The following is a 26,393-nucleotide window of genomic DNA, read 5'->3' as shown; positions in this document are numbered from 1 at the left end:
ATAAATGTTTCTTGAGCAGAAAATCAGCATATTAGATTGATTTCTGAAGGATCATATGACACTGAAGACTGGAGTAATGATGCTGAAAATACAGCTTAATAAATTTCATTTGAAATTATGTTTAAATAGAAAACAGTTATTTTAAATTGTAACATTTCATAATATTACAGTTTTTATCAAATAAATGCAGCCTTGGTGAACAGTAAAAAAACCTCTTTCAAAAACGTTATTATATTAGTGCTGTCAATCAATTAAAAACAAATAACTAATTAATTGCACATTTTTTTCTGAAATTAATTGTGATTAATTGCTATAATTAATCATTAGAATGCATTAGAAACACAAAAATTTTGTGCAGCTATTTTTATTGACCTTGCTAAAGCTTTCAATACAGTTGATCATTCTGTTTTGTTGCCCAGAGTACGTAGTTTTGGTGTGTCTAATTTAAACTTATCTTGATTTTCTAACTATTTATTTAACAGATCCCAATATGTAAAGATTGATCAACAATTACCTGAACCATTAACTATTAATAAAGGGGTCCCTCAGGGCTCTGTGTTAGCATCAACCCTGTTTTCAATTTACATTAACAATATTTCTCAGTTTATCTGTAGTCAGAAAACCACTGTTTTATCATTGTTTGATTATGGAGATGTGGTGTATAGAAATGCATGTAAAGGTGTTCTGGAACAATTAGATGTGTTGTATCATGCAGCAATTAGATTACTAATGTACCTTACAGAATGCATCATTGTGAATTATATTCCCTTTTGAATTGGACATCAGTGTATACAAGACGGGAAATTCATTGGTATATTTTTATTTACAAGGTTCTGCTAGGCTTATTACATGAGTATCTTCAAAAGTTGCTGTAGCCTCATTTTAAAACATGCAACTAGATCATCTAATTATATTTCCTTCACTATCCCTATAAAGAAAAGTACTTACAGCGGGGGAAAAAATTATTTGATCCCCTGCTGATTTTGTACGTTTGCCCACTGACAGAGAAATGATCAGGTTATAATTTTAATGGTAGGTTTATTTGAACAGTGAGAGACAGAATAACAACAACAAAAAAATCCAGAAAAACGCATTTCAAAAATGTTATAAATTGATTTGCATTATAATGAGTCAAATAAGTATTTGATCCCCTATCGGTCAGCAAGATTTCTGGCTCCCAGGTGTCTTTTATACAGGTGAAGAGCTGATATTAGGAACACTCTCTTAAATGGAGTGCTCCTAATCTCAGCTTGTTACCTGTATAAAAGACATCTGTCCACAGAAGCAATCAATCAATCAGATTCCAAACTCTCCACCATGGCCAAGACCAAAGAGCTCTCCAAGGATGTCAGGGACAAGATTGTAGACCTACACAAGGCTGGAATGGGCTACAGGACCATCGCCAAGCAGCTTGGTGAGAAGGTGATAACAGTTGGTGCGATTATTCACAAATAGAAGAAACACAAAATAACTGTCAATCTCCCTCGGTCTGGGGCTCCATGCAGGATCTCACCTCGTGGAGTTTCAATGTTCATGAGAACGGTGAGGAATCAGCCCAGAACTACACGGGAGGATCTTGTCAATGATCTCAAGGCAGCTGGGACCAATTGGTAACACACTACGCTGTGAAGGACTGAAATCCTGCAGCGCCCACAAGGTCCCCCTGCTCAAGAAAGCACATCTACAGGCCCGTCTGAAGTTTGCCAATGATTCAGAGGAGATCTGGGTGAAAGTGTTGTGGTCAGATGAGACCAAAACCGAGCTCTTTGGTATCAACTCAACTGGCCGTGTTTGGAGGAGGAGGAATGCTGCTTATGACCCCAAGAACACCATCCCCACCATCAAACATGGAGGTGGAAACATTATGTTTTGGGGGTGTTTTTCTGCTAAGGGGACAGGACAACTGCACCACATCAAAGGGACGATGGACAGGGCCATGTACCGTCAGGGCCAGGGCATTGAAAATGGGTCGTGGATGGGTATTCCAGCATGACAATGACCCTAAACACATGGCCAAGGCAACAAAGGAGTGGCTCAAGAAGAAGCACAGTAAGGTCCTGGAGTGGCCTCGCCAGTCTCCAGACATTAATGCCATAGAAAATCTGAGGAGGGAGCTGAAGGTTCGAGTTGCCAAACATCAGCCTTGAAACCTTAATGACTTGGAGAGGATCTGCAAAGAGGAGTGGGACAAAATCCCTCCTGAGATGTGTGCAAACCTGGTGGCCAACTACAAGAAACGTCTGACCTCTGTGATTGCCAACAAGGGTTTTGACACCAAGTACTAAGTCATGTTTTGCGAAGGGGTCAAATACTTATTTCACTCATTAAAATGCAAATCAATGTATAACTTTTTTGAAATGTGTTTTTCTGGATTTGTTTGTTGTTATTCTGTCTCTCACTGTTCAAATAAACCTACCATTAAGACCTTATAATTTCTTTGTCAGTGGGCAAACGTACAAAATCAGCAGGGGATCACATAATTGTTTTCTCCACTGTATGGTCGTTCCGCGTTTGAATTGGCTGCCACAAATGATTGGAATGTGCTACAAAACCTATTGAAACTACAGACAAATATTCTAGTATGTGCATTAAAAAAATTATCAGTAAGTGTTTTGACCTCAACCTGTAAATGTTTTAACTGACATACTATTCTTTTTTTCTGCTTTATGTATTGTAATATATGTTTGTATGTTTCTAAGGAGATATTAACTCTCCTGCCAGGCTATTATTGAAAATTGAAAAAAAAAATAGTTCTTAATTGACGTGCCTGGTTAAATAAAGGTTAAATAAAAAAATTGAGATTAACCTAAACTTGAAGTGTTTTTTTTTTTTTTAAGTTATATTTTTGTGCCTTTTATGCCTTTATTGTAACAGGACAGTTAAGTATTGGGTAAAGAGAGGGGAGTGGGACCCTCAAAGGACCTCAAGACGGGAATCAAACTCAGATTGCTATGAGTGCAGATGCACTGTATGTTGGCGCACTAACCACAAGGCTATGACAACATTAAAGTGTTTAAATTTACTTTTATATTGCAATAATTTCACATTAAATCTTCAATGTAGAAACAACACAAAGACAGGATATTTTTATTTGTTTAATGGCATCTTTTTGACTTAAAGGAACACTCCACTTTTTTTGGAAATAGGCTCATTGTACAACTCCCCAAGAGTTAAACAGTTGAGTTTTACCGTTTTTGAATCCATTCAGCCGATCTCCGGGTCTGGCGGTAGCACTTTTAGCTTAGCTTAGCATAGCTCATTGAATTGGATTAGACCATTAACATCTCGCTCGAAAATGAGTGTGTGTGTGTGTATATATTTGGTGAAACAGCTGAAAGCAAGGCTGTGAGTGTAGGATGTACAGTATTCAGTAAGTTGTACTAAAGGTCATAGGTCAATTTTCTGGAGTTTCCTTTTTTTACTGGAAAGGTAATTTCAATATTTTTGTCACTTAGTAATCAACACAATACGCTTGATTACCCATGATTCCCAGCATTTTTCAACATGGGTTGGAGTTGTTCTGCAGACAAATATTTCATATATTTATATTTTTAATATATTATATGAATGAAGATATGAAATGCAAAACTGTAGTAGGTATGGTTTGAGAGCTGGGGGGCTGTTTCATAAAACAAGTTTACCAAATAAGCCAGTTGATTTTTCAGTTGATTTGGTTCAAAATAAGTCAGACTAACTGAAATAAGCCTGGCTTATTTGGTAAACTTGTTTTATGAAACAGGCCTCTGGCCACCAAACAAACCCAGAATATCTGGAACTCATTGGCCCGGTTTCACAGACAGGGCTTAGACTAAGCCAGGATTAAATCATTGTTCAATTAGGACATTTAAGTAATTTTTATAAACATGCATAGAAAAAAACATTACTGGTGTGCATCTTGAGACAAAACAAAGGCACCGATATATTTTAAGACCAGTCAGTGCAAGTTTATTTCAGTTCAAACAGCTCAGACTTACACTTTAGTCTAGGACTAGGCTTAAGCCTTGTCTGTGAAACCGGGGGATTGAGTGTTTATATTCACTCTGCTCACAAAAAATAGTGTGCATTATAACTGCTGCCTGCTTAAAATACTGAAATATTTAAAGACGAAATTATTGAATAACCTACCGAAATAATGAAAATACAAAAAAATGAATGTTTAAACAATGACATGCTGAAAAAAATAAATTAAGGAAGGAAGCACTGAAATATAGATGAATACAAAAACAATGTCATACAGAATAAAAATGTATAATTTAATAAAAAATTTAATAAAAATCTATTTTAAAAATCTAATTAAAAAATTGAATAAATAACCAACTGAACCTAACCTACTTACAAAAATAAATAAATAAGCAAATAAATACAGAATCATAAAGAATAAATGTTATATATTATATTATATGTTATATAACAACAAAAAATGCAGACAAACTAAATATTGAAACGTGCTGAAATATGTGAATACTGAAACAGTGAAAGACTCTGAGAGTTAAATAAGATTAGCTGGATTTCTGATCTCAGCTATAACAAGTGCTGTTTTTAGGTCACTGTGGTCGCTCTCATGAGTGATTTGGAGCTGTTTGTGTTAAGATATGCCTGTTGAAATCACACATTTCTTGAGGTAGGACTCAGTGGCGCCCAACCAAACATTTTTTTTCCTTCAAGCGCTTGGAGAAACAGGGTGAGGAGCAGATTCTGACAACCGCCCACGTGAGAAACATGTTCTGCCAAAAACACGCATTTTTAAAAGACTGGAACTGCTGAGCAGAAGGTCAGACATTTGATCAAAGCAGCTTTCAGAGCGAGAAAGTCTGAAGCCAGACCTCAGAAAGCTGATCAACCCAATTCTGACGTGACAAAAAGAACTAAAGACAGAAAATGAACAAACAAGCAACCCACTCAAGCCGGCTTTCAGCTGTTTTCATTATAAATTACAATGCGGCCCTAAAACACAAACTAATCGACACGTACAAACACATGAATGTCACTGCGTTCAGCTTTTGCAGCCAAACATTTCATAAGTGATAAACCAATAGAGCTGCCATTCAAAAGTATTTGGACACAATCCAAATATGTTATATATATATTATATAATGTCATATATTCATGTCTTAAGTGTTTAAATATATTTTGGGGTTATTGTACGATTTGTGATAGTGGAAAACTGTATTAAATTGACCAAATTCTGAAAGGAGAAAACAACAGGATCAATGGAAAACAGTGATCAATGGAAACCTCAGTGGAAATCACCTGGTTTTGTAAAGTTATTTTCTCAGTGACAACATCTTATTTCCACAAACAAAGTTTACTGAAAAAAAGAAAGAAAGTGAAAGGGAAAAAAGAAAGCTATCTAAGAGTGATGCGAGTATTACATTTGTAATGTAAAAAAGGTCAATAATAAAATAAAATAATATAAAATCCATCCATCAATCCATTCTCCAAACCTCATGTCTTCTGTAGGGTCATGATATTTGAAAATAATTTTAGAATAGTTCATAAGTAAATAAAGAAGTAATGTAACAAAAAATAATTAGAATAATATAATATTTTAATATAATAATATAAAGGTAATGTAATAACAAAATAATGTATAGAATAATACTTAATAATCTCTAAAAAATATATTTTAAAATATAAAAATATAAATAAATATTCTGAAATATAAATAATTTCTACATGTTTAAAACAATACTAAAAAATATACAAATATTTTTAATAAATATTTAAAGATATTAATAAATATTCTGAAATATAAATAAACAATTTATAAGTGTTCAATAATACAAAAAATATAAAATAAAATATATTTTTTTTAATAAATAAAAAAATTATATTTTAAAATATATAAATAGTAAATAGATATGTAACTAAATACACAATATTTTAAAATAATATACAAATTAATTATATTTTTCAGTAATATAAAATAATAAATGTTAAAAAAAATATGACATGGTAAATCATATTTTAAATAATAATATAAAAAATATATTTTAATATCAATCAATTGATTACAAATCAAACTAATTGATATAAATCAATAAATGAAGGAAAGAAAGAATGAATGAATCAAGCTGTAATTGAAAAATAGGCTTTATTTTTATGTGGCTTCATATAACAAAGAAACATTATTTGGTAACAAAAGTGGCCGTTCAACAGACACCCTGAAGACAAAACACATACAATTCATCATATCATGTGATGGCACAATAAAAATGTACATAAAATAAACAGTACAATATAGCCTACAATTGACCGCGTCAATGCAAACAACTGTAAACAATCGGTCCATAGAGACGCCAGCGTCAGTGAACAGTTTATCAAACGGCACCGACTGCAGGCCGCTGGAGGAATCGCTCAGATCAACTGAGAGACGCGACACCTGCAGCTTTACCAACGCCTTTCAAACGTCTTTGAGCTTCTTGGATGATCTCAGGGAGGTTTGTTTGTTGTCCATACAAATCTCCTCCTTTTTTTCTTCATGCTGAAATTCCCACTGACAGGATGTTGGTTATTTTTACAAGAAATCCCAGACTGTTTTGTCTGACAGTGAATGTCCTGCATCTTCTTCTTCCTGTGCCAGTATCCTGACAGCAGCTGTTCTCCTCTCGGCTGTGTGTTTGTTCAGTCGGACTGCCCGGATCGCTGGTCCAGCACGTGCTCGTCGCTCTCGGGGCTCTTCACGCTGTCTGTGCGGACGATGCAGGTGGGCCGGTGGAGGTTGAGCATCACGATCAGCTGCTGCCGCTCCGATTTCAGCTCCTCGATCTGAGACTTCAGCTCCGAGTTCAGCGTCTCCAACCGCTCAGACTCCTAGAGCAGCAACCAGAAAGCGTTTGGTTAATTATACTGCCTCACCGGACACATTTATGAAGTTGTTGAAACAAAAACACACTTTGACTTTTCAGTCGCGCTGCTTTACAGTGTTCATGTTATTATTTACAAAACTTATGTGTGAATTCAAGTGACAGCTCTGGTATTTATTTACATTACTAAGCACAGAATAATACTAAAACACAAATATTTAATGTAATCTCTCAATTTGCAGAATTAAAAAATATTAAGAAATTAAAGAGAAATTATAATAAAAAATTGCATGCATAATAATTATACAAATATATTTCCTTACATAAAATTAAACTTATATTTAAAAAAATAAATAAATAAATAAATATATATATATATATATATATTATAAAATTACTCTTTTTTTTTTTTTTTACATTTTTACCTTCACTAGTTCATTTTAAATACTTCCATGATATGAAGCACAAATAATAAAAAAAAAGTTAATATCATAAAAAAAACATGAAAGGATGGTAATTTAATAAAAAAATGTCATGCATTATAATTACACAAGCATCATATTCCTTAAAATAGTTTTTAACTCTAAATTAATATAATAAAAAAATGTAAAACAAAAAAAGAGATTAAAATGGCATGCATAATTACATTTAAGTATTAGATTTTAATAAAATGCCATTTTAAATATTTTTAAATAAAAACATTTAAAGTTCTGCAATATAACATATTAATTATTAAAAGCACAAATATTCAATATAATTGCTAAATTAATATCATAAAAAAGAAAAAAGGCATGCATCAAAATTACATAAGCATCAGGAGTTTTTAATAAAAGATACATAAAATAACTTTTAGATGAATAACAGTATGTCACACCACAGGAAACTGTTGAAATTGCATGTCAACCACAGCTGCTATAGTCATTAATAACAGTAACGTGTAATATGTATAACAGGAACACTGTAAAATAAAGTTTTACTCTATTTTCTTTTCCTTTCTCCTCAGTGACTGATAATAAATCCTCCCAAGGGCTTTTGTACATTTTCTAACTCACCTTCTGGAGAAAGTCAGTTCTTTCCTTCTTTCTGTTTCGACAGCGAGCGGCTGCGACTTTATTTTTCTCTCGCCTTCTTTTCTTGCGATCGTTATCGTCATCTGCCTGTGGACAGAACGTTCAGATGCTTACTCGTTTATACACAACAAAATGACACTAAAACTTCATTAAAAATCAGTTGCATGAAAAAATGAGTTGTGTAGTTTTGAATTGCTATATAGTTATATAGTTCATAAATGCACATTATTATAATGCACAGTGTGTTTATCAGGATCAACTGAACCATTTAAAATGAACCTAGACAAATCGCAACTCTTGTGTCCACCAGGTGTCCCTCTTGACCAGGCAGTGGAGCGCTTTCAAAGAAGCTTCTCAAACAAAAGAACATTGGTTTCACTTTCTCAGCTGTTGCACATATGTTTTGAACTACTTAACCTATCTGATTTTTTTTAACATGTGACATGCAATCTGCGATTTGAGTTAGCAGATGCAATCAGAACCTGGCCTTGAATGTCTGGAGGTGTTAAATGTCATGTTTTGTTCTCACCTCACCCTTGATGACGTCGAACGGTCTCTTGGCGTGTCTGTTCAGGATGAGAGGAGACAGAACCGCACCGAGGCTGTAGAGCTCTGCTAGTTTGAGCTGGTCTGTCAGGGTGGTGGCGGGAATGCCAGCCAGAGGACCGACGCTGGGCAGAGAACCGGCTGTCATCAGCAGATCAGGGATTTGACCAGGCATCATTGCTGCTTCAGAAAGAAAGAGAGAGAGAGAGATGTCAGTGCTTCTGTTGATCATGCATGACATTTTAAAGTGCATTCAATCATACAAGTGCAACTGCAAATAACATTAATTGTTCTGTCCTGCAAATCCTTTTTTCAAAAATTGCTTGTAAATCACTCATTACGCTAAATTATCTTGGATTCAATTTTTTTGTTGACTTCTTTCAGTTAGCACAAGTTTTGTGTTTCTTATCGAAACGGATTGATTGTAGGCCTCAGCGATCTGAACTCATGCATCACAGTTTCTGAGTTGAAAATGCATTATTTGCGGATCATTTTGGCAATATTCTCTAAAACTGAGGTGCATGAGCTCAGATCAATGAGGCATATAAGCTACAAAACCTGTGCTAACTGAAAGAAAACAAGCCGAATACAAAAAAAAAGGAAGATTTTATGCAATATTTATATAGTGCATCTATATAAAAAATAATATGCTATAAGCATTTCTTGCAGGTCAATCCTAAAAAGTGCAAGAATTGTTTTTTGGGAAGATGTTATAACGTGTCAGTATAGGTTTTAGTCCAATGCACTAACATGAACTAGCATTTTCAATAAAAAGAAAATCCTCTCAGGGTCGAAATGACTGGACAACTACAAGAAGGTTAAAGAAAACGCTAGTAGTGACCTTTTCACAAGTTTAAGAAGAGTTTTTACTTTGGAATAAGTTTAGCAAGGACTGATAGGTCAAAATGCGTATTGTCTGCAATGGAAAGCCACAGAGAATAATGAAGTTTCCATGAGAGGAACACAAACTTTGTAAATGTTCATGTAAATCTGCTTCTCACAGACTTATAGGAAAACTTCAAGATTCCCAAGAGCACAAATAACACCTACGCATGTTAAAACCGAGGCTTAAAAGAGCTAGTGAATTGTCTGTAAAGGCCATTACAAGATTATGTAACAGTCAAACATGTTTCTATCCTGAAAATCTCCTCAAGCCATTCGCAGCAGCTTCTGACTATTCTTTGCGGTTCTTCAGAAAAACACATTTTACTGATGATATCTAAGATTGAAAGCAAATTATGTTCTTTTTTTTTTGCAACATCTGCATAGAGACGATTTAGCATTTCTATTTGCATTTGACTATGGGAAGTTCAAAAAAGAACACTTTTCACAATTAGGACAAATTTACGTTAATGAATAAAAGCAGCCTATATTTCAGGTGGTTTGCAGCTGACTTCAATACTGTGACAAAATCATTTCAAAGTACAAATATAACATAAAAATGCATGTATAAAAACACAAGCATATGAAAATGTTGTTGTATAACTGCAAGACAAACTTTCTGACACTGTCTAGCCATTTTAACCAGGGGTCTCAAACTTCAACATGCAGGGGCCCCGTCAAGACCCTCAGGCAAACCAGGGACCCGATATAAAATTTAAGCAAGATTTTCAAAAATAAGAGACAACTTTATTCAACAATTTTGCCACCTTCTATAATGCATAATAGCTCATAAATGTATCAAATTGATAGACTCTAATGCACCCCTGGTTGAAAGTAGCCTACAGTACATAATGTACTTGTGCAGTGTGCAGTGTTGCAGAACATAGCCTACATAAAGGACATCAGTGATGCAGGAATATAATTTAACTCATCCCTAGGTTTTATTAGTATATCTCATTGTCAATGCAGCTCTGTCTCTATATAAATATGAAATCATCTGAAGTGCAGGAGTTTATTCAATCCGTATGTTCGGCCTGATGTCGTGTCTAATTCAACTCTGTGATTACAGTGTAAATGCATTATAATACCAGCTAAATAAAGCACTTACTTGTTCGGTGCTGCGAGTTGGCGGTTGCTCGTCCGTTCAGCTCGTTTGCGCGTCTGTTCCCGTTGCATCAGCGCGTTTATGTATCGCTCAGATCTGTGGAATGCGGAACTCTCCGCGCGTGACGCCAGACGTTCTAAAATAAAGAGAATGGAGCGCTAGGCCCCGCCTCCTAGCAACCGAACAACAACAACACGATGAGCTCATGTGTTTATCTTTATTCAATGAAGCTTCAGGAAAACTCGAGTTTCTGGAAGATGTTTAGAAAATGAATAGGCCTACACTAACGATACCAGTTGGAAAGTAAGATTGTTTTTTTTTAAGTCTGGTCTGCGCACCAAGCCTGCATTTATTTGATTCAAAGTTTTTTACTATTTAAAATAAGTGTTTCTATTTCAATATATTTTAAAAATGTAATTTATTCCAAAGATGAATTTTTAGCATCATTACTCCAGTCACACGATCCTTCAGAAATCATACTAACATGCTGATTTGCTGCTCAAAAAACATTTATTATTATTATTATGTTGAAACAGCTGAGTAGAAATGTTCAGGTTTCTTTGATGATCAGAATAATCTTTTGTAACATTATAAATGTCTTTATCATCACTTTTGATCAATTTAAAGCATCCTTGCTAAATAAAATAATTAATTTCTAGAATCTCCCCCCCCCCCCCCCCAAATAATAAAAAATAAAAAAAGTATATTGACTCCAAGATTTTGAATGGTATAGTGTATAATGTTACAAAAGCTTTTTATTTCAGATAAATTGTGATTTTAGGATCTTTCTATTCATTAAAGAATCCTGAAAAAAATGTATGCAACTGTTTTAAATATTGATAATAATAATAAATAATTAATAATAATAACAAACGTTTCTTGAAAAGCAAATCAGCATATTAGTATGATTTCTGAATGATCATGTGACGGAGTAATGAAAAATTCAGCTCTGGAATAAATTAAAATATATTCAAATAGAAACAGTTATTTTAAATAGTGAAAATATTTCTAAATTTTACTACTTTGGATCAAATAAATGCAGGCTTTGTGAGAAGAAGGGACTTCTTACTGTCCAAAAACTTTTGACTGGTAGTGTAGGCGCTCTGTAAATTAGCCCTATCATTTGGAAAACATTTAGTTTTTATTATGTTACATTATTACATTTGTTTATACACTGAAAAATTATTGTATGAACTTGTAAGTAAACTACGACTGTAACTCAGTCTATGCTGGTCTTCCAGCTGGTTTTAACTGGTTAGTCACCTGGTCTCCCAACTTGGTCTGACCAGCTAAAACTAGTCTGGAAGCTATGACCAGGCTGGAGCTTAGGCTGGTTTCAGCTGTTTTTAGGAGTGTGTTTAACAAGAAAATACTCTCTGTCTTTCTTCTTCAAAATTTCACATTTAATTCAATCTGATATTTGCTATTTGTTTTTAATTATTTGTGAAATGTAGCAATTTGTGAGTGAAAATTGTTTATAAATCCTACAGCTTTTTTGTTTTTGTTTTTTAAAATGGCTATTTATTTAATAATTATTTATTCATTAATATTTTTATTAATTTTAAAAATAAGTTTTAATCAAATGTATTTGTTTATTTAAGTTATTTTATGCTGGAACTTTTTGATGGCCTTCAATTTGAAAACCCAGGCTATGTCACAAAATAAAATATATCAATTTGACAAATATTCAATAAAGATGTTTATATTCAAATGAATGTGTAATACAGTACAGAATATAGAATACAGGCTGGAAGTCTTTGTATAACAGCATATCAAACTAATGGCATTTCTTTTACAGAAACAAAGCACAAATGCACTTCAAGCAGAAAACTTCTCAAAAGTGATAAAAAACAACTATAGTGTTGAAAATGAAGATAAAATACTTGTGACGGTTTGTGGTTGTGAAGTACAGGTGTGAACTGCACCTGTGGTTTCTCTGCTAAAACACCTGTTTGAACTTGAGGGAAACTGAGCTCACACTTTAATGTTAAGATGATTAAAAGTAAAACGCATATAATGAAAAAGATGGGGAAAGGCCAAATGTCTTTGAAAAGTGAAGTTTGTCTCAACTGAGTACAGATACATAGACATTCTTTGACATTTTGTTATGCAACGACATTCATTTCATGTGTGGCTAAAATGTCTAAATACTATATGGAGATATTTGTGCATTTGACAAAGTTGCTTAAACACTTTTTCACACCCTCAAGAGAAAATATGTCTATGAATAGCTTTAAAGGCACTCGTTATCCTGTTGTATAACACTCAGGATGCTTTCGGTTTCTTACACGTCCAATATCTATAGCAAACTTAGCAGCATATGAGTTTATTAATAACTTTAAGTTAAAGTGATTTAAACGTTACTGCAGATGATATTGGACTCTTTCAGTTCCAATAAAATCTGCAGTGAAAAATCATTTTAAGTGCCCAAAACATATATGCTTTCAGTATCTGCTTTATATAATTTGAGCCAGACTTCAAGACTTTTTAAGCTGCTTTGTGTAGACATAAGTTAAGCTCACCATCTGTAATATATCATCTTATTATACAGCTCTCTCACATGCTTCGTTTTGATTAGTCGGTCATTCTGTGGTCAAATAAAGCATGTAACTGGCCGTTGGTCCATATAACTGAATACATCTGAAATAATGAAATAACTTCCACAATTTTGCAATAATGAAAGACTAACTACACAATGGCCTGGTTTCAAAGGCAGGGCTTAACCTAAATTAGGACATTTAAGTCATTTTTATAAACATGCTTTAGAAAAAAGCATTACTGGTGTGCATCTTAAGACAAAACAAAGGCACTGAGATGTTTTAAGAGCAGTCAGTGCAAGTTTCTTTCAGTTGAAACAGCTCAGATTTACATTTTAGCCTATAGGCTTAAGCCTTGTGTGTGAAACTGGAGGAAGGTATTTCTGATCGCACCCACAGAGAGAGAAATCCATGTAATAAAATGGATCTTTTTTTTTTAACTCTTTGAATTGAACTCTTTTTTGAATCTATAAGTATGATCAAACAATCCAACCTGGATATTTTGGCATGCACTGAAATACACAGCCAGACTGACCGCAGACACAATCACCTCTGTGCCTCACCTCTGACACACAGACAAACTTCCTCTTCCGCATTTATTGTCCGACAGCATTATTGTATCATCAGAAGAGTCATCAGGATTGATAAGGCCTGGATTTTTCAGTCTTTAGTTACATTTAATGCACAATATGTGTCTCTTTGTAAAGATTTATCACATAAAAGTGCAGAAATGCAAACTTTTCTACCCCTTTTTTAAGGGCAAAGGCATAAAACGTGATGAGATACAATTAGAGCTTAATCCCTCCTTCAATGACTGTACGCACACATCCTGATGGGCATGAGTACAACACTTCTGCATTTCACGATCATATTAATAAACTCAAGACAATGATAAACTTAAACTAAACCGCAACCAGACATTGTTCCAAACACAAGCCCATTTCCAACCCTGGAAATACAATATAATCAGAAATAGTCATTTGGAAATGCGCAATCACAAATCAGTTATGGCTGATGCACATGTTTTTACATTTATTCATTTAGCTGACGCTTTTATCCAAAGCGACTTACAATTGCTATATATGTCAGAGGTCGCACGCCTCTGGAGCAACTAGGGGTTAAGTGTCTTGCTCAGGGACACATTGGTGTCTCACAGTGGATTCGAACCCGGGTCTCTCACACCAAAGGCATGTGTCTTATCCACTGCGCCATCACCACCCACCCACATGTATTCACTATTCATGAGCTTAAACAGAAAAAATGCTGCATTATCAGTAATATGCAGTGCTTTCAATCTACCACATTTATATTCATAAAGTACTGTTGATTTTATTTGCAAAAGATTTCCTAGGGCAAAATATAGTGGATTTATAATGTCTCTGCATACAGGTTGCTTTGTGCATGCCAGTTGCATTGTGATTCTGCATAAAGAATAAACATTTATTTAATCATTGTGTTAATACAAATGAGCTTGTGGATTTAAATTAAATTTGTCAGATGTTGTTGCAGATTGTAAGTCAAATGTATGAGAAGAAAAACAAAGAACATCCGGCAAACAAGATATCCGGCTGACTATAAACTTCACTATATGCTAAAAATCTGCAATCTGAATCATGCAAAAAAAAAAAGAGGAAGTCCTGCCGGACATCATTTTATTTTTGCCAGTTGAATCATTAGCGGGGCACATGTTGACTAATCAAAAGCTGAACGTGAATCGACTGACCATCATCTGTCTATCAGTCTGTCTGTCTATCAGGTTCCCTTTTTTACCCTTTTGCACTTTAACAAAGTGGCCTACTTGAGATGTTTACATTGTGTTTGTGCCAAGAACACGCTGTAAACATTGCCAGCAGCAGCGGTGTGTGGATATGAGCAGTGTGTCTCTATATTGAGGTGTATATTTCACTCTCTATATTTCACTCTGCTCATATTACAGTGCGTCTGAGTGTTGAATTATAGTCTGAGCAATGATACAGCTGAACACTGAGCCATGTTATAGTATAAGCAATTGTGGAATAGGCTACTAATAATGATTTATTTAATAATTATTTGAAAACATAAAAAAAAAATGTGTCATGTGACAGTAGGGTTTAACTTTCTGAGATCATAATGATATATATATATATATATGTGTGTGTGTGTGTCTGTGATTTTTATATAAAACTAAAACTGCAAATTCAAGCATGGTAGAAGACGAGTTAGGTACGCAGGAGCTAAACCATTTAGGGCCTTATAGGCAAGTAATAATATTTTGTAAATGATACGGAACTGAATAGGTAGCCAGTGCAGAGACTGTAAAATTGGAGTAATATGATCATATTTTCTTGACCTGGTAAGAACTCTAGCCGCTGCATTTTGGACTATCTGTAGCTTGTTTATTGAAGATGCAGGACAACCAGCTAGCAGTGCATTACAATAGTTCAGTCTAGAGGTCATGAATGCATGAACTAGCTTTTCTGCATCAGAAACAGGTAGCATGCTTCGAAGCTTAGCAATGTTCCTGAGATGGAAGAATGCTGTTTTTGTAACATGGGAAATATGATTTTCAAAGGATAAGTTGCTGTCTAATATAACACCCAAATGCTGCATATAAAACTGTTTCTAAACAGTATTTCTTTCCAAGTGAAAATTCATTTTTGTGAAAAATGGGGAGGTATAAACACACGCACCACACAAAGTTTTAGGATGATGAAAACTTTTAACAAATAAAGCAGAAATATTTTCATCGAAATTATTATAACTTTGCAACAGAGCAGAGGCCATTTTTATAAGAAACGAACTGTTCGTTATATATGAACGTACGAAAATGCTTAAAATATACGTTGGATACCCAAATGAAGTCCTGAAAAACACAAAACATTTCCCGTAACATGCGGAGAGCTTCTCCTCTCTCTCTCGACAGATCTTCCGGTGAAACACCACTCTGCTGTTTCCACAGACGCAGAACAACAGGTCGATTTTATTGCCAATTATGGGCACGGAAGTAGAACCGAGAGAAAATAATGCGTACGTGCAAATACGCAGTGACGTCGGCGCTTTACGTTGCGTCCCAGGCGTAGAGAGAACGTTCCGACCGTGACAATAGCTCAAATCAAATCGTAGTGGGTGAATGAATGCCGTTTCACAGATACTTTAGAAATAGATGGATCGCGAAATTCATGGAATGATAATAGACGTGGGTGAATGCTTATTTTTAATCGAAACGATGCATTCATTTTCGTGCATGCAAATGAAAGAAACTCCAAGAGAGGCTTTACATTTCTGCCTCCCTCTTATTAAATAAATAAATTCACACATTTTCTAATTTTGATATTTATTCTTTGTTTATTATAAACATGCTAAACCATTGAAAGGGAAGCAGGAAGAACGAAAAAAATGCATAATGATTTTTTATTTAATTTTTTTGCCACCATGGTCAGATTTTTATTTATTTATTTTTTTTGGACAATACCAAAAAACAGTTAGTCACACACTAAAGACACGGTGTAACGGACTGCACTGTACATCACCACACCAACTGATACATTTACACGTACCTACATGGTACAAAAGTGCATAAAAGCATGTCTTTCACAGGAAGAACAACATTTTTAACAATGTCAACATCTGGAAGAAACAAACAGTGACAATAGTGACTTCACTGGATGTAAGGGTCACATGACATCTACTGCACAGCATTCACTATATTTTGTAAATGTTGAACATGTCAGACTTATTTATGAAAGCATTTTTATGAGGGTTTTTCGGTTCATAAATAATATTACACAACTCATCCCTCTTTCTCATTATTTCACTCTTAAAAATTAAAGGTTATTTATTGGCATTTATGGTTCCATGAAGAACCTTTAACATCCATGGAACCTTTCCACTGCACAAAAAGTTCTTATCGTGGGAAAAATATAATATTTGAAATATTTAAATGTTCTAATTATTTTTTTTTTAACTGTTAATTGGAAGGTTCTTTTGGGAACCCAAAAGGGTGTTTTCACACCAAAGCCATAGAAGAAACATTCAGCAAACAACACTTAAAAAGAAAGGTTCATTACTGGCATCAATGGTTCTATGAAGAACCTTGAACATCCATGGAACCTATCAAATTCAGAAAAGAACCTTCTTCCACTATAAAGAACCTTTTGTGCAATGGAAAGTTTCCATGGATAGATGTCAACAAAGAACAGTTCACTGTTCACTGAAAGGTTCTTTTAAAAATAAAGGGGGGGTCCACAGAAATGCCATAGAAGAACTATTTTGGGTTCCCCAAAGAACCTTTTAGTGTGAAGAACATGTGATCATCTCAAGAACCAAAGGTTCTTCATGGAACCATACATGCCAATAAAGTACTTTGACATCACTGTGGAAACCTCATTTTGGAACCTTTATTCATAAGAATGATGTGCCAGAAGCTTCATAAAGTCGTCAAGATTTCTTTGGCTGCATTAGATTTGTCCTCTTTCCCACTGTCATGCTTCTCCACATCTGCATTGTTGAAGCTGAAGACGGGCACGGCGTTGGTGCTGCTACAGGTGGGGCTGCATGTAGGCGAGCTGAGAGGTTCCAACCCGCCACCCATTGACATGTACAGCGTTTCCCATTCGCTCAGACCCAGAGAGCTAGTGAGATCAATATCTGGCACTAACAGATCCATGTCATCACCGCTATCAATCACCTCGCTAATGTCCTCCATGGACACATCTCGCATATCGATGTACGGTTCCACCTCAGCGGCACCCAGTTCAGCACTGGAGCACAGAAGGACGTCGGAGTCGCCAAAGATCACAGTGCTGGTGGGGTCGGCCTGCTGAGGGGAGGTGGGCACCTGTTCTGGGGAGGCGCTGGGAGCTTGAATCTGCTCCTCCTGGGCTTGGGTTTGTTCCTCACTTTCTGCCGCCGTCTCCTCTGTGAGTTTACAATGGGGCTTGTGAGCAGAGAGGATGAGTTCGAGTCGTTCTTTCTCCTTTAACAGACTGGCGATCTCAGACTGCAGAGCTGCTTTGTCCTCCTCAAGGCTATCGGTTTCCTACACACATGCAGATTATAATCATATCATGCACAAAGTTATCTTTTTTGAAGAAGGTGATTGCACAATATAGTGGTTTGTAAACTTACAGCTTGGAGGCTGTTGGTTAGCTCTCGTCTGCGATTTCGACACTTGGCAGCTGCGAGTTTATTCCTTTCTCGTCTGATCCTCTTTCTCTCCTCTTCCTCTGGGGAAAGCTGAAATAAAAACACACGCACATTTATATGTATATTTTGGAATAATCAAGATTTTCTGATAAGTCGTCTTCTGCTCACCAAGGCACCATTCATTTTATTAAAAATAAAATAAAAACAGTGATATTGTGAAATACCACAATTTAAAAATGACTGTTTTATATTTTAATACATTTCATATTAAAAAATGTATGTGACCCTGGACCACAAAACGAGTCAAAAGGGTCAATTTTTTTTTTATTTATTTTTTTTTTATTGAGATTCATACATCATCTAAAAGTGGAATAAATAAGCTTTCTGTTTATAGGACAATATTTGGCCGAGATACAACTATTTGAAAGTCTGGAATCTGAGGGTTCAAAATATCAAAATATTGAGAAAATCGCCTTTAAATTTATCCAAATGAAGTTCTTAGTAATGCATATTAGTAATCAAAAATTAAGTTTTGATATATTTATGGTAGGAAATTTACAAAATGTCTTCATAAAACATCATCTTTACTTAATATCCTAATGATTTTTGGCATAAAAAATCTATAATTTTGACCCGTATTGTTGGCTATTGCTACAAATATATCCGTGCTACTTATGACTGGTTTTGTGGTCCAGGGTCACATATAATATATATGATCACATATACACGTATATATATATATATATATATATATAGATTCCCAGGAATAACATTACATTTATAAATCAAAAATTTAATTAGCATCAATGGAATGCACTTGAGTTTGATTAAAAGCCATATGCATATTGTAAAGTAGTTATCATCAATAGGTGTTTTTAATGGCTAATACCTGCATATATCTGTGGATATAAACAAAATTGAGTGACAGCAAATGTACATAAAATTAAGACATGCATGCATAAACCAGTTTTACTTAAAATTAATTCTTAAAAATAAAGGAGATGTTTACAGATGAATAATTTTAGGTTCCCCAAAGAACCCAAAGGTTCTTAATAGAAACATAAAATAACATTTGAATAATCTGAAGAACCGTTTTTTCATGCACTATAAAGAATGTGTTGTGCAATTGAAAGGTTCCATGGATGTTAAAGGTTCTTAATGGAACCACAGTATATCATTGATCTAAATATATGTTTTCTACAGTCAGTTGAATGTGGATTTCTTCAGAAAAGCATTTAAACATAAATCAAATTGATGTGCTGAGCATATAGGTATTTACCTGTTCTTTCACCCCCTTCCTTCGGCCAGTGAAGGTCTTTCGAGTCGGTTTGGCATCTGTGGAGTGAGATGAGCTCGGTGGTTTCTCGTGTCTGCAGGGCGACACTGAAGAGATGTCAGTCGACAGGACCATCCACTTGAGATCTGGAGCTGAAGCTACAGCAGTGACCGTTGGAACAAAGGGAGCATCAGCATCCTTCAGAATACCTGTCTTCTGAGAACGACCACGCAAATGTGTTCATCATCATATGTGGTCCAAAACAAAATAGCATTTTAATACAACTTACATCAATCATTTGTTTGTATTTAAAAAATGAAATCATCACATAAACATAAATCATTAACCACAGCTCTTTTAAATAGTACATTTAGGTTATATTCCAGGTAAACAAGCAATTGATTGTACCTGCGTATCCTTCATCTCAGAAGCTGATGTGTGCAGCAGCTGTTCTGCAGACACCTGAGAAACACTCGTGTTTTTAGGCATCACTTCTGCTAGATCACTCCAGGAGATGCTGGGAACCAGATTAATATGTGACTAATGTCACCGAATGCTATTCTTCAGGGTTTTTTTTTTATCTAGATTGAGGTTACTACGCTAGGAGGCACCAGCCATCAACGCTGCTTCTCTTTATAGTGAGGCAGATTTTTATGAATGAAATCTGTGAGACTGTACCACTGATCCGGAGGGGAGACAGTTAAGCATGAGCCAAATATATATAGGGCATTTCACAGATATGCCTGACTCAAAACAGTGCGCGTTTTGATTCAACATTTTAGGCATTCAAATAAATGTGCAAACCGAGGTTATTTTGATCTATTACAACGCTGCAGCTTTCACATGAATGAACAAAATACGTCATTTTACGTGCCTTGTTTGCAGCCCGTCTTTTGCATTCCTGCGTGAGGCTGCGATTTATGAATATTATGGAGAGATTTATATCTCTCTATATAAGATGGTTCATCGTGTCCCACGAGGCATATAATTGAGAGAAATAAACAAAAATAAACACTGCTTTTGACATCATAAATGTAAGAAAGTGTTATTCAACGAGAATATCAAAGGATAAGAGAATTAAACAACTGTTGTGATATTTCAACCGCGCCCATTCTATTAAAAACTGTGATTTTTCGTGTCCCTTGTCAATTATAATGATGGATCTCCCACTCAGAGAGCTCCAGCAACAACCCTGTCGCTAATGTGAGCAGCCAATCAGAGAGCTGCGTGTCTTGACCATATATGGCACATCCGGTGTGGAGCCTCGCTCTGCAGCGCTACTGCGGCACAGCCTATTTTTATCATATCACACTTAATTCAATGACATTCTTATGACGACATCTTCGCCAAGTAGCCAAAATTATCTAATTATGAGTTTTAAGCTTTTTATTATAAACTTGTCGATTTCATAAGTGTCTGCTGACAGACTATTATTCTGTCTACAATATTAAGGATTTGCACAAAAAGGCTTTATATGCGTTAATTCTCACTCGGACTGGTATAAAACACCGTTGTTCTTCTCCATAACCTGTGTGAAAATCTCTATTCATAGCTCAGATGCGGTAATCCTGCTTTCAGACGAGGGTGTGTGAGTGGGGCCTCCCTTCTGTCCACAGTCCAAGTGTTTCCCGGCAGATCCGCCTCTGGTTTCTGATCTGTGATTCTCATAAAGAGAAAAGGGAAGGATCCAGGGTCATTCCGCAAAACCAATACGTATTACCAAAACCAAATCATTTTAATAAAATTCAAAATATTTTAAACTATTATTTTAATCAAATTATTATTTTTTAAAAATATTTTCTATATTTAAAAAATTTATATCTATTATATTTTATTATATTTGATATTTTAATAGTTTTTTTTGTTCTTTCTCCATGAGGAAGCCATTATTGGCCTGTTCTCCAACGTCACACCTAAAAACATGATGTCACAGTGACATCATCATTATCTTTTCAGGATATGAATTCTTCAAGGGCATGTTTTCTTTTTTTAGCACATCTATTATTACACATGTTGTTAGGTTTGTCACAAGGTGATCAAAAATAATCACAGGTTTCGGGTGCCATGATTTTGCACAGTGAACAACTGGAAAAGTGTAAAGATTAAATTCTAAAATTTCTAAAAGCTCACTGTGGTCTCATGACTTTGATAAATAAATTATAAAACTGTCAGCCTGGCTAAAGGAATAGTTATAGGTATCCCAGCATTTTAAATATTCAGCTTGAGATTGACTGCATGTATATATGTAATTTTTTTAACAATATTATTCTCTTCTAACAGAGTGTTTAAAGAAAAATCACATTTTCAAAATGGAAAAGGTCTCTGTGCAATGACATAGGAGCAGTAGCAGGAAACAATTATTGTCAGTAACTAATAAATCCTGTATCTCAGACACATTTTCCTGTTCAATTAAAAAAAAAGGGATGGCAGTGACATTTCTAATGAAATAAAGGTTGCTATTTAGTTTTTAAAGTACCCTAGGCTGGACACAATCATTGCATTGTTTATTTACTGTCAATAGTGAGAACAGGCTTTAGTCGGTGAAAGGCGAAACTTCAGAGTTCATTTGCAGAGGCTCGGTTTGCAGTGACGTCAGTGGGAGGGGCGTTGCTTAGACAACGCGGAAGATCAAACAAAACACGAACACAGAAGTAGAGCAGGTGACATCACATGGGAAAGCTGATAGAGCTATTTTCGTTTGTTAATCAATAACAAAACTACCTGCCTCGGTCATGATACCGATATCATGAAAATATATCCAAATAGACATTGCTTGCTTAAATAAATAAATAAATATATAAAGAATTCTCCCTCTCTCTCTATAGCTATATATATATATATATATATGTATAGACGCACACGTTTTAATGCCTATTTTTTATATAGGCCTAATATACCAACTTATTTATATAGAATTTGAAAAATGTAGGCCATCTGAAATCTTAAATCATTATTTGTTTGGTTCAGTGATGCAACTGCTAAGAAACCAACTCAGCATTTTATTACAAAGGAATCCCTCGTTAAACGTGCGACGGCAGCTCAGACTGGCTCTCGACACGCCTTTTATTGCGCAAAGGCACGAACACAGCCCGAGGCCATCCATGTTCTGTGCTTCGCAGAAAGTATGAAATCGAAGAACGTAAATAATTAGGTAAACATAGCTTGAACGTGAGCTGTAACTAAAAAGCATGTGAAGTTTGGATTAAGTGGTTTAGCATTACTTTGTATGAATTTAATGTAATTACACTAACTGCTTGTTAACAATGTAATAATATGGTGGTACTAAAACTGCATAATTGAATATTGCTGTAAATATAGTAGTTGTTAATGAAAACAATGAAGCCTTCTGGAAGTATCTTTACATAATGCTTAACACTGCACAGAGTGTTTCCCATCAGCACTCCGCCTCTTCAGGATGTATTCCATATAAGGTAAATGACGTCGTGGGATACCCTGCTATGGAACGTCGTGAATTCCACTTCGTTTTCTTTTAGAATTTTAAGCTACGAACGTTCTAACAAACATTTTGTTATGTACAAAGCTTAAAAGTTTGCATTAGATGTGTATCGATTGTGTATCCAGCAAAATGCGTTCCTGACGACGTGTTTTCGGAGGTTTCTATGCAAACACTGGCACCGCCCTCCCTTTGACGTCAAGTCACAGACTGAATATAAGCTCCGCGAGCGCTGTGGCTCAGCATTCAAACTTTGGATACCGACAGAGAGAAGAACAGCAGACGCGCAGGGAGCTAGCAGTCCTAGGCTTTTGAAATCTTTCTAAATTTCTGGATATATTAGTGCTGGATAGCTCTCGCTTCTTGACTTTGGACAGAATGATGTTTACCAGCCTTAACGCAGACTGTGACGCGTCTTCCCGGTGCAGCACTGCGTCTCCGAGCGGCGAGAGCGTCGCGTATTACCCGCTCAACCAGACTCAGGTATTTAAGACAATAATTATTATTAATTTAACATGAATGCATTTTGTAGTTTAGCTAAAGTGTTCAAATTTAGTAATCATTTAAATGTGTAATACATAGGTTATAAATAAAAATAAGCGTTATTCATTAGCAACATTTAAAAATAAATAAATAAATAAAATGTTTTAATTACAATATCTGGCATATATTAACTGATTTCTTATGTTCATTTCAGGAGTTCACTGACCTGAGTGTCTCAAGTGCCTCTTTCGTGCCAACAGTCACCGCGATCTCCTCTTGCCCAGACCTGCAGTGGATGGTTCAGCCCATGATTTCATCTGTGGCGCCCTCCAACGGAGGAGCTAGATCTTACAACCCAGACCCTTACCCCAAAATGAGGGTCACTGGAACCAAGTCCCCAAACTCCAACAAGAGATCCAGAGTTGAGCAGGTAAACAATGCACTGAGTTTGTTTTTAATGATTCATCATCCAGTGCACCTACTGTATCCGTTTATTAGTTTACACAGTTCAGAATCTAAAATCTCCATGTTATCTCTTCCACAGCTTTCACCAGAAGAGGAACAGAAGAAAAGAGTCCGTCGTGAACGGAATAAGATGGCTGCTGCAAAATGCCGCAACCGAAGGCGAGAGCTTACCGATACGCTGCAAACTGTAAGTATATCGCAGATCTTTGGGAAGACGCTTTGTATAGCATAATATGCAAGTTAATGCTTAGTGTCTCTCAATCTAACAACATTTGTGTTTTCTAAAACAGGAAACTGACATGCTCGAGGATGAGAAATCCACTCTTCAAAACGACATCGCCAACCTGCTCAAAGAGAAAGAGAGGTTAGAGTTCATCCTCGCCGCACACAAACCCATCTGCAAGATCCCTTCCAGCTCCGTCTCCCCCATCCCCTCCGCTTCGGTCCCTGAGATCCACAGCGTCACTACCTCCACAGTGGTCTCCACCGCAAACGCACCGGTTACGACTTCTTCTAGCAGCTCGCTGTTCTCCAGCACGGACTCCATCGACAGCTTCAGCTCCACGGTGAAGATCTCAGACCTGGAGCCCTCCCTGGAGGAGTCTCTGGAGCTCTTGGCCAAAGCCGAGCTGGAGACGGCTCGCTCGGTCCCAGACGTGGACCTATCTAGCTCTCTGTACACTCAAGACTGGGAGCCGCTCTACACGCCTGCTAACAATGACCTGGAGCCCCTTTGCACACCCGTCGTCACCTGCACCCCGGCCTGCACCACCTATACGTCTTCCTTTATGTTCACCTACCCAGAAAATGACGTCTTCCCCAGCTGTGGGCCTGTGCACCGGCGGGGCAGCAGCTACAACGACCAATCATCCGACTCCCTGAACTCCCCAACCCTCCTCACTCTTTGAGAGTTCACTAGAGACACTTAGAATTGCTATTTCTGACACACAACTTGATATAATCTGGTATTGCAGGGCTATGGAACTGACTCTATTAAGCAATTGTTATTGCTTCCTATATTTATCTGAACCATACATGCCTGCCAAATGTAGCAAGAGAAGCATGGATTAACTGATTTTGCATTAATGATCTAGTTAATGTTAAGTTAAACTAATAATATATATATATATATATTTTTTTTTTTTACCGGTGCTAGATTTGAATTGTTGTATTAGTGTGTTCTGAGCAATAGAGAACTGATATGTTTTGCCTTTATGGTTGATTTCTGAATGTGTGAATTTTATTTACTCAAATGTGTGCTGCCTAACCATTGCATTAAATGGTCTAACGTCCAAGTATGAAGTTTTCTGTGAAAACGTAGTCTGTTTAATTTATGGGATTTTTATTTTTGTACTGAAATGTGAACTTGTGAATTGTTTGCAAAACTAGAAACAATAAATATTAAATGTACCAAAAATGATTTGTTTGTGTTGACGTGAGCTCATTGTGTCTTGCGTTATTAGCAAGATTTATTGATGGGACTTAACATGTCTCAAGTACATTATTATTCAAAAGTATAATTCATTATCTTTTTTTAATGAATTTTTAGTAAGCAAGGATGCATTAATTGATCAGAAGTGACACTAAAGACATTTATAATTCATATATATAATCTAGATGGTAATTATATATCATAATTGCACAGTTTTGTAAACTGAAGTTTGATTTTTGATCAAATAAATGCAAATTTCACACCGACTCGGTAGTAACTAGTAAATCCAGGTAGACTACTAAATTTCACAATCTTTCCATGGTCATGTTTTGGCCTGAGAATGTACTATATGATTCAAACCACACCTTAACGATGGATGAGGCATTAAGATTTCCTATTAATGTTTAGACCATGACTCTGTGTGTTTTTGGTGATCACACGTACTGATAAACACCAAATCGTGGATCTGTGCAAATTCTAAATGTGTCAACATTAATCTAAACCAATAACCAGAGCCCTTGAGATTAGGTTGCATTATTTTATCTATAATATATTGCTGCCCTAAGAAATTACAGCGGAAATTATGTTGTCCATGTGCGTAAGAGACAGTGACGCAACCACGCCATTACGCTTGGGTCACTTCCTTCCCATTTCATGCTTGTCGTGGTTGCACACTGATCAACAAGTGACTCTTGAACCTCAAGAAAGTGAAGATCTTCTTCCTTTTTTATGCTGACTTACTGTTAAATTCAGTCAGTGGCTATTAAAATTATAAAAATGAAGAACTGAAAGATACTGACAAAACAAAATGCAATTCCAAAAGGATGAATAAAATGTTAAGCATTGCATTTATAAAGGAAAAGCTCAAAACTACCACTTTGTATCTCTAACAGCAGACACAACCAGTCAGGGAGATAGTGGCACTGACGTGAAATCACGTAGTATGTAATAATTCCCTGTCTATTAATACAATTGGCAGACCCCAGAGAGAGGCAGAGACAGAAATAGCAGGTGCACTGCCTTCGCCATCAGCATCAACAGCAGTAAAATTAGCACACGGTGACGCCGACCTGCGTCGATGCTGCAGCCCAGGGGAGGAAACAGACAGGCAACGTATGCTGGAGAGCACAGGAAAAAAAGCTGGAGAAAAGGGGAAAAAAGGCAGAGAAAATCCAGGCTAAAGATAGACCATAATGCACTGCTCCCTCACTGA

General features: G+C 35.9%; 3 protein-coding genes across 5 annotated transcripts; 1 reads left to right on the top strand and 2 right to left on the bottom strand.

The window, feature by feature from the left end:
• Positions 1 to 6,070: 6,070 nt before the first annotated feature.
• On the bottom strand, positions 6,071 to 10,457 carry LOC306844378 (jun dimerization protein 2-like). Of its 2 annotated transcripts, XM_079376466.1 has the most exons (4): positions 10,413 to 10,457; positions 8,406 to 8,605; positions 7,859 to 7,963; positions 6,071 to 6,813 (listed from the first exon to the last, which is right to left on the bottom strand). In XM_079376466.1, exons 2-4 carry the CDS (start codon positions 8,598 to 8,600, stop codon positions 6,625 to 6,627), a joined length of 489 nt encoding a protein of 162 aa, XP_079232592.1. In that variant the 5' UTR covers positions 8,601 to 8,605; positions 10,413 to 10,457; the 3' UTR covers positions 6,071 to 6,624. The 2 variants fall into 2 exon arrangements, with proteins under 2 accessions (XP_079232592.1, XP_079232591.1); XM_079376465.1 differs by lacking the exon at positions 10,413 to 10,457 and having other exon boundaries at positions 6,077 to 6,813; positions 8,406 to 8,813.
• A 6,894-nt stretch (positions 10,458 to 17,351) lies between these two features.
• Positions 17,352 to 19,835, bottom strand: LOC306843658 (protein c-Fos-like; the record flags this gene model as incomplete). Its single annotated transcript, XM_079375257.1, has 4 exons — positions 17,352 to 17,963; positions 18,053 to 18,160; positions 19,350 to 19,562; positions 19,755 to 19,835. The coding sequence occupies 4 exons, from the start codon at positions 19,833 to 19,835 to the stop codon at positions 17,352 to 17,354; spliced, it is 1,014 nt and encodes a 337-aa protein (XP_079231383.1).
• A 3,209-nt stretch (positions 19,836 to 23,044) lies between these two features.
• On the top strand, positions 23,045 to 25,168 carry LOC306843657 (protein c-Fos-like). Of its 2 annotated transcripts, XM_079375256.1 has the most exons (4): positions 23,045 to 23,283; positions 23,498 to 23,713; positions 23,828 to 23,935; positions 24,039 to 25,168. In XM_079375256.1, the coding sequence occupies exons 1-4, from the start codon at positions 23,179 to 23,181 to the stop codon at positions 24,654 to 24,656; spliced, it is 1,047 nt and encodes a 348-aa protein (XP_079231382.1). In that variant the 5' UTR covers positions 23,045 to 23,178; the 3' UTR covers positions 24,657 to 25,168. The 2 variants fall into 2 exon arrangements, with proteins under 2 accessions (XP_079231382.1, XP_079231381.1); XM_079375255.1 differs by having other exon boundaries at positions 23,498 to 23,935.
• Positions 25,169 to 26,393: the final 1,225 nt, after the last annotated feature.

The sequence above is a fragment of the Barbus barbus genome (genome assembly GCF_936440315.1).
Source record: "Barbus barbus genome assembly, chromosome: 24".
Taxonomy (NCBI): Eukaryota; Metazoa; Chordata; class Actinopteri; order Cypriniformes; family Cyprinidae; genus Barbus; species Barbus barbus.
This window is presented reverse-complemented; position numbering and strand designations above follow the sequence as displayed.

Coding starts and splice junctions, on each gene's coding strand:
- LOC306844378 (XM_079376465.1), bottom strand. CDS start 8,675: ATGCACTTTAAAATGTCATGCATGATCAACAGAAGCACTGACATCTCT. Junction 7,964..8,405: donor TCGACGTCATCAAGGGTGAG/GTGAGAACAAAA, acceptor TTCTGTCCACAG/GCAGATGACGATAACGATCG. Junction 6,814..7,858: donor GAACTGACTTTCTCCAGAAG/GTGAGTTAGAAA, acceptor TTGCTGCTCTAG/GAGTCTGAGCGGTTGGAGAC.
- LOC306843657 (XM_079375255.1), top strand. CDS start 23,179: ATGATGTTTACCAGCCTTAACGCAGACTGTGACGCGTCTTCCCGGTGC. Junction 23,284..23,497: donor ACCCGCTCAACCAGACTCAG/GTATTTAAGACA, acceptor TGTTCATTTCAG/GAGTTCACTGACCTGAGTGT. Junction 23,936..24,038: donor TTACCGATACGCTGCAAACT/GTAAGTATATCG, acceptor TTTCTAAAACAG/GAAACTGACATGCTCGAGGA.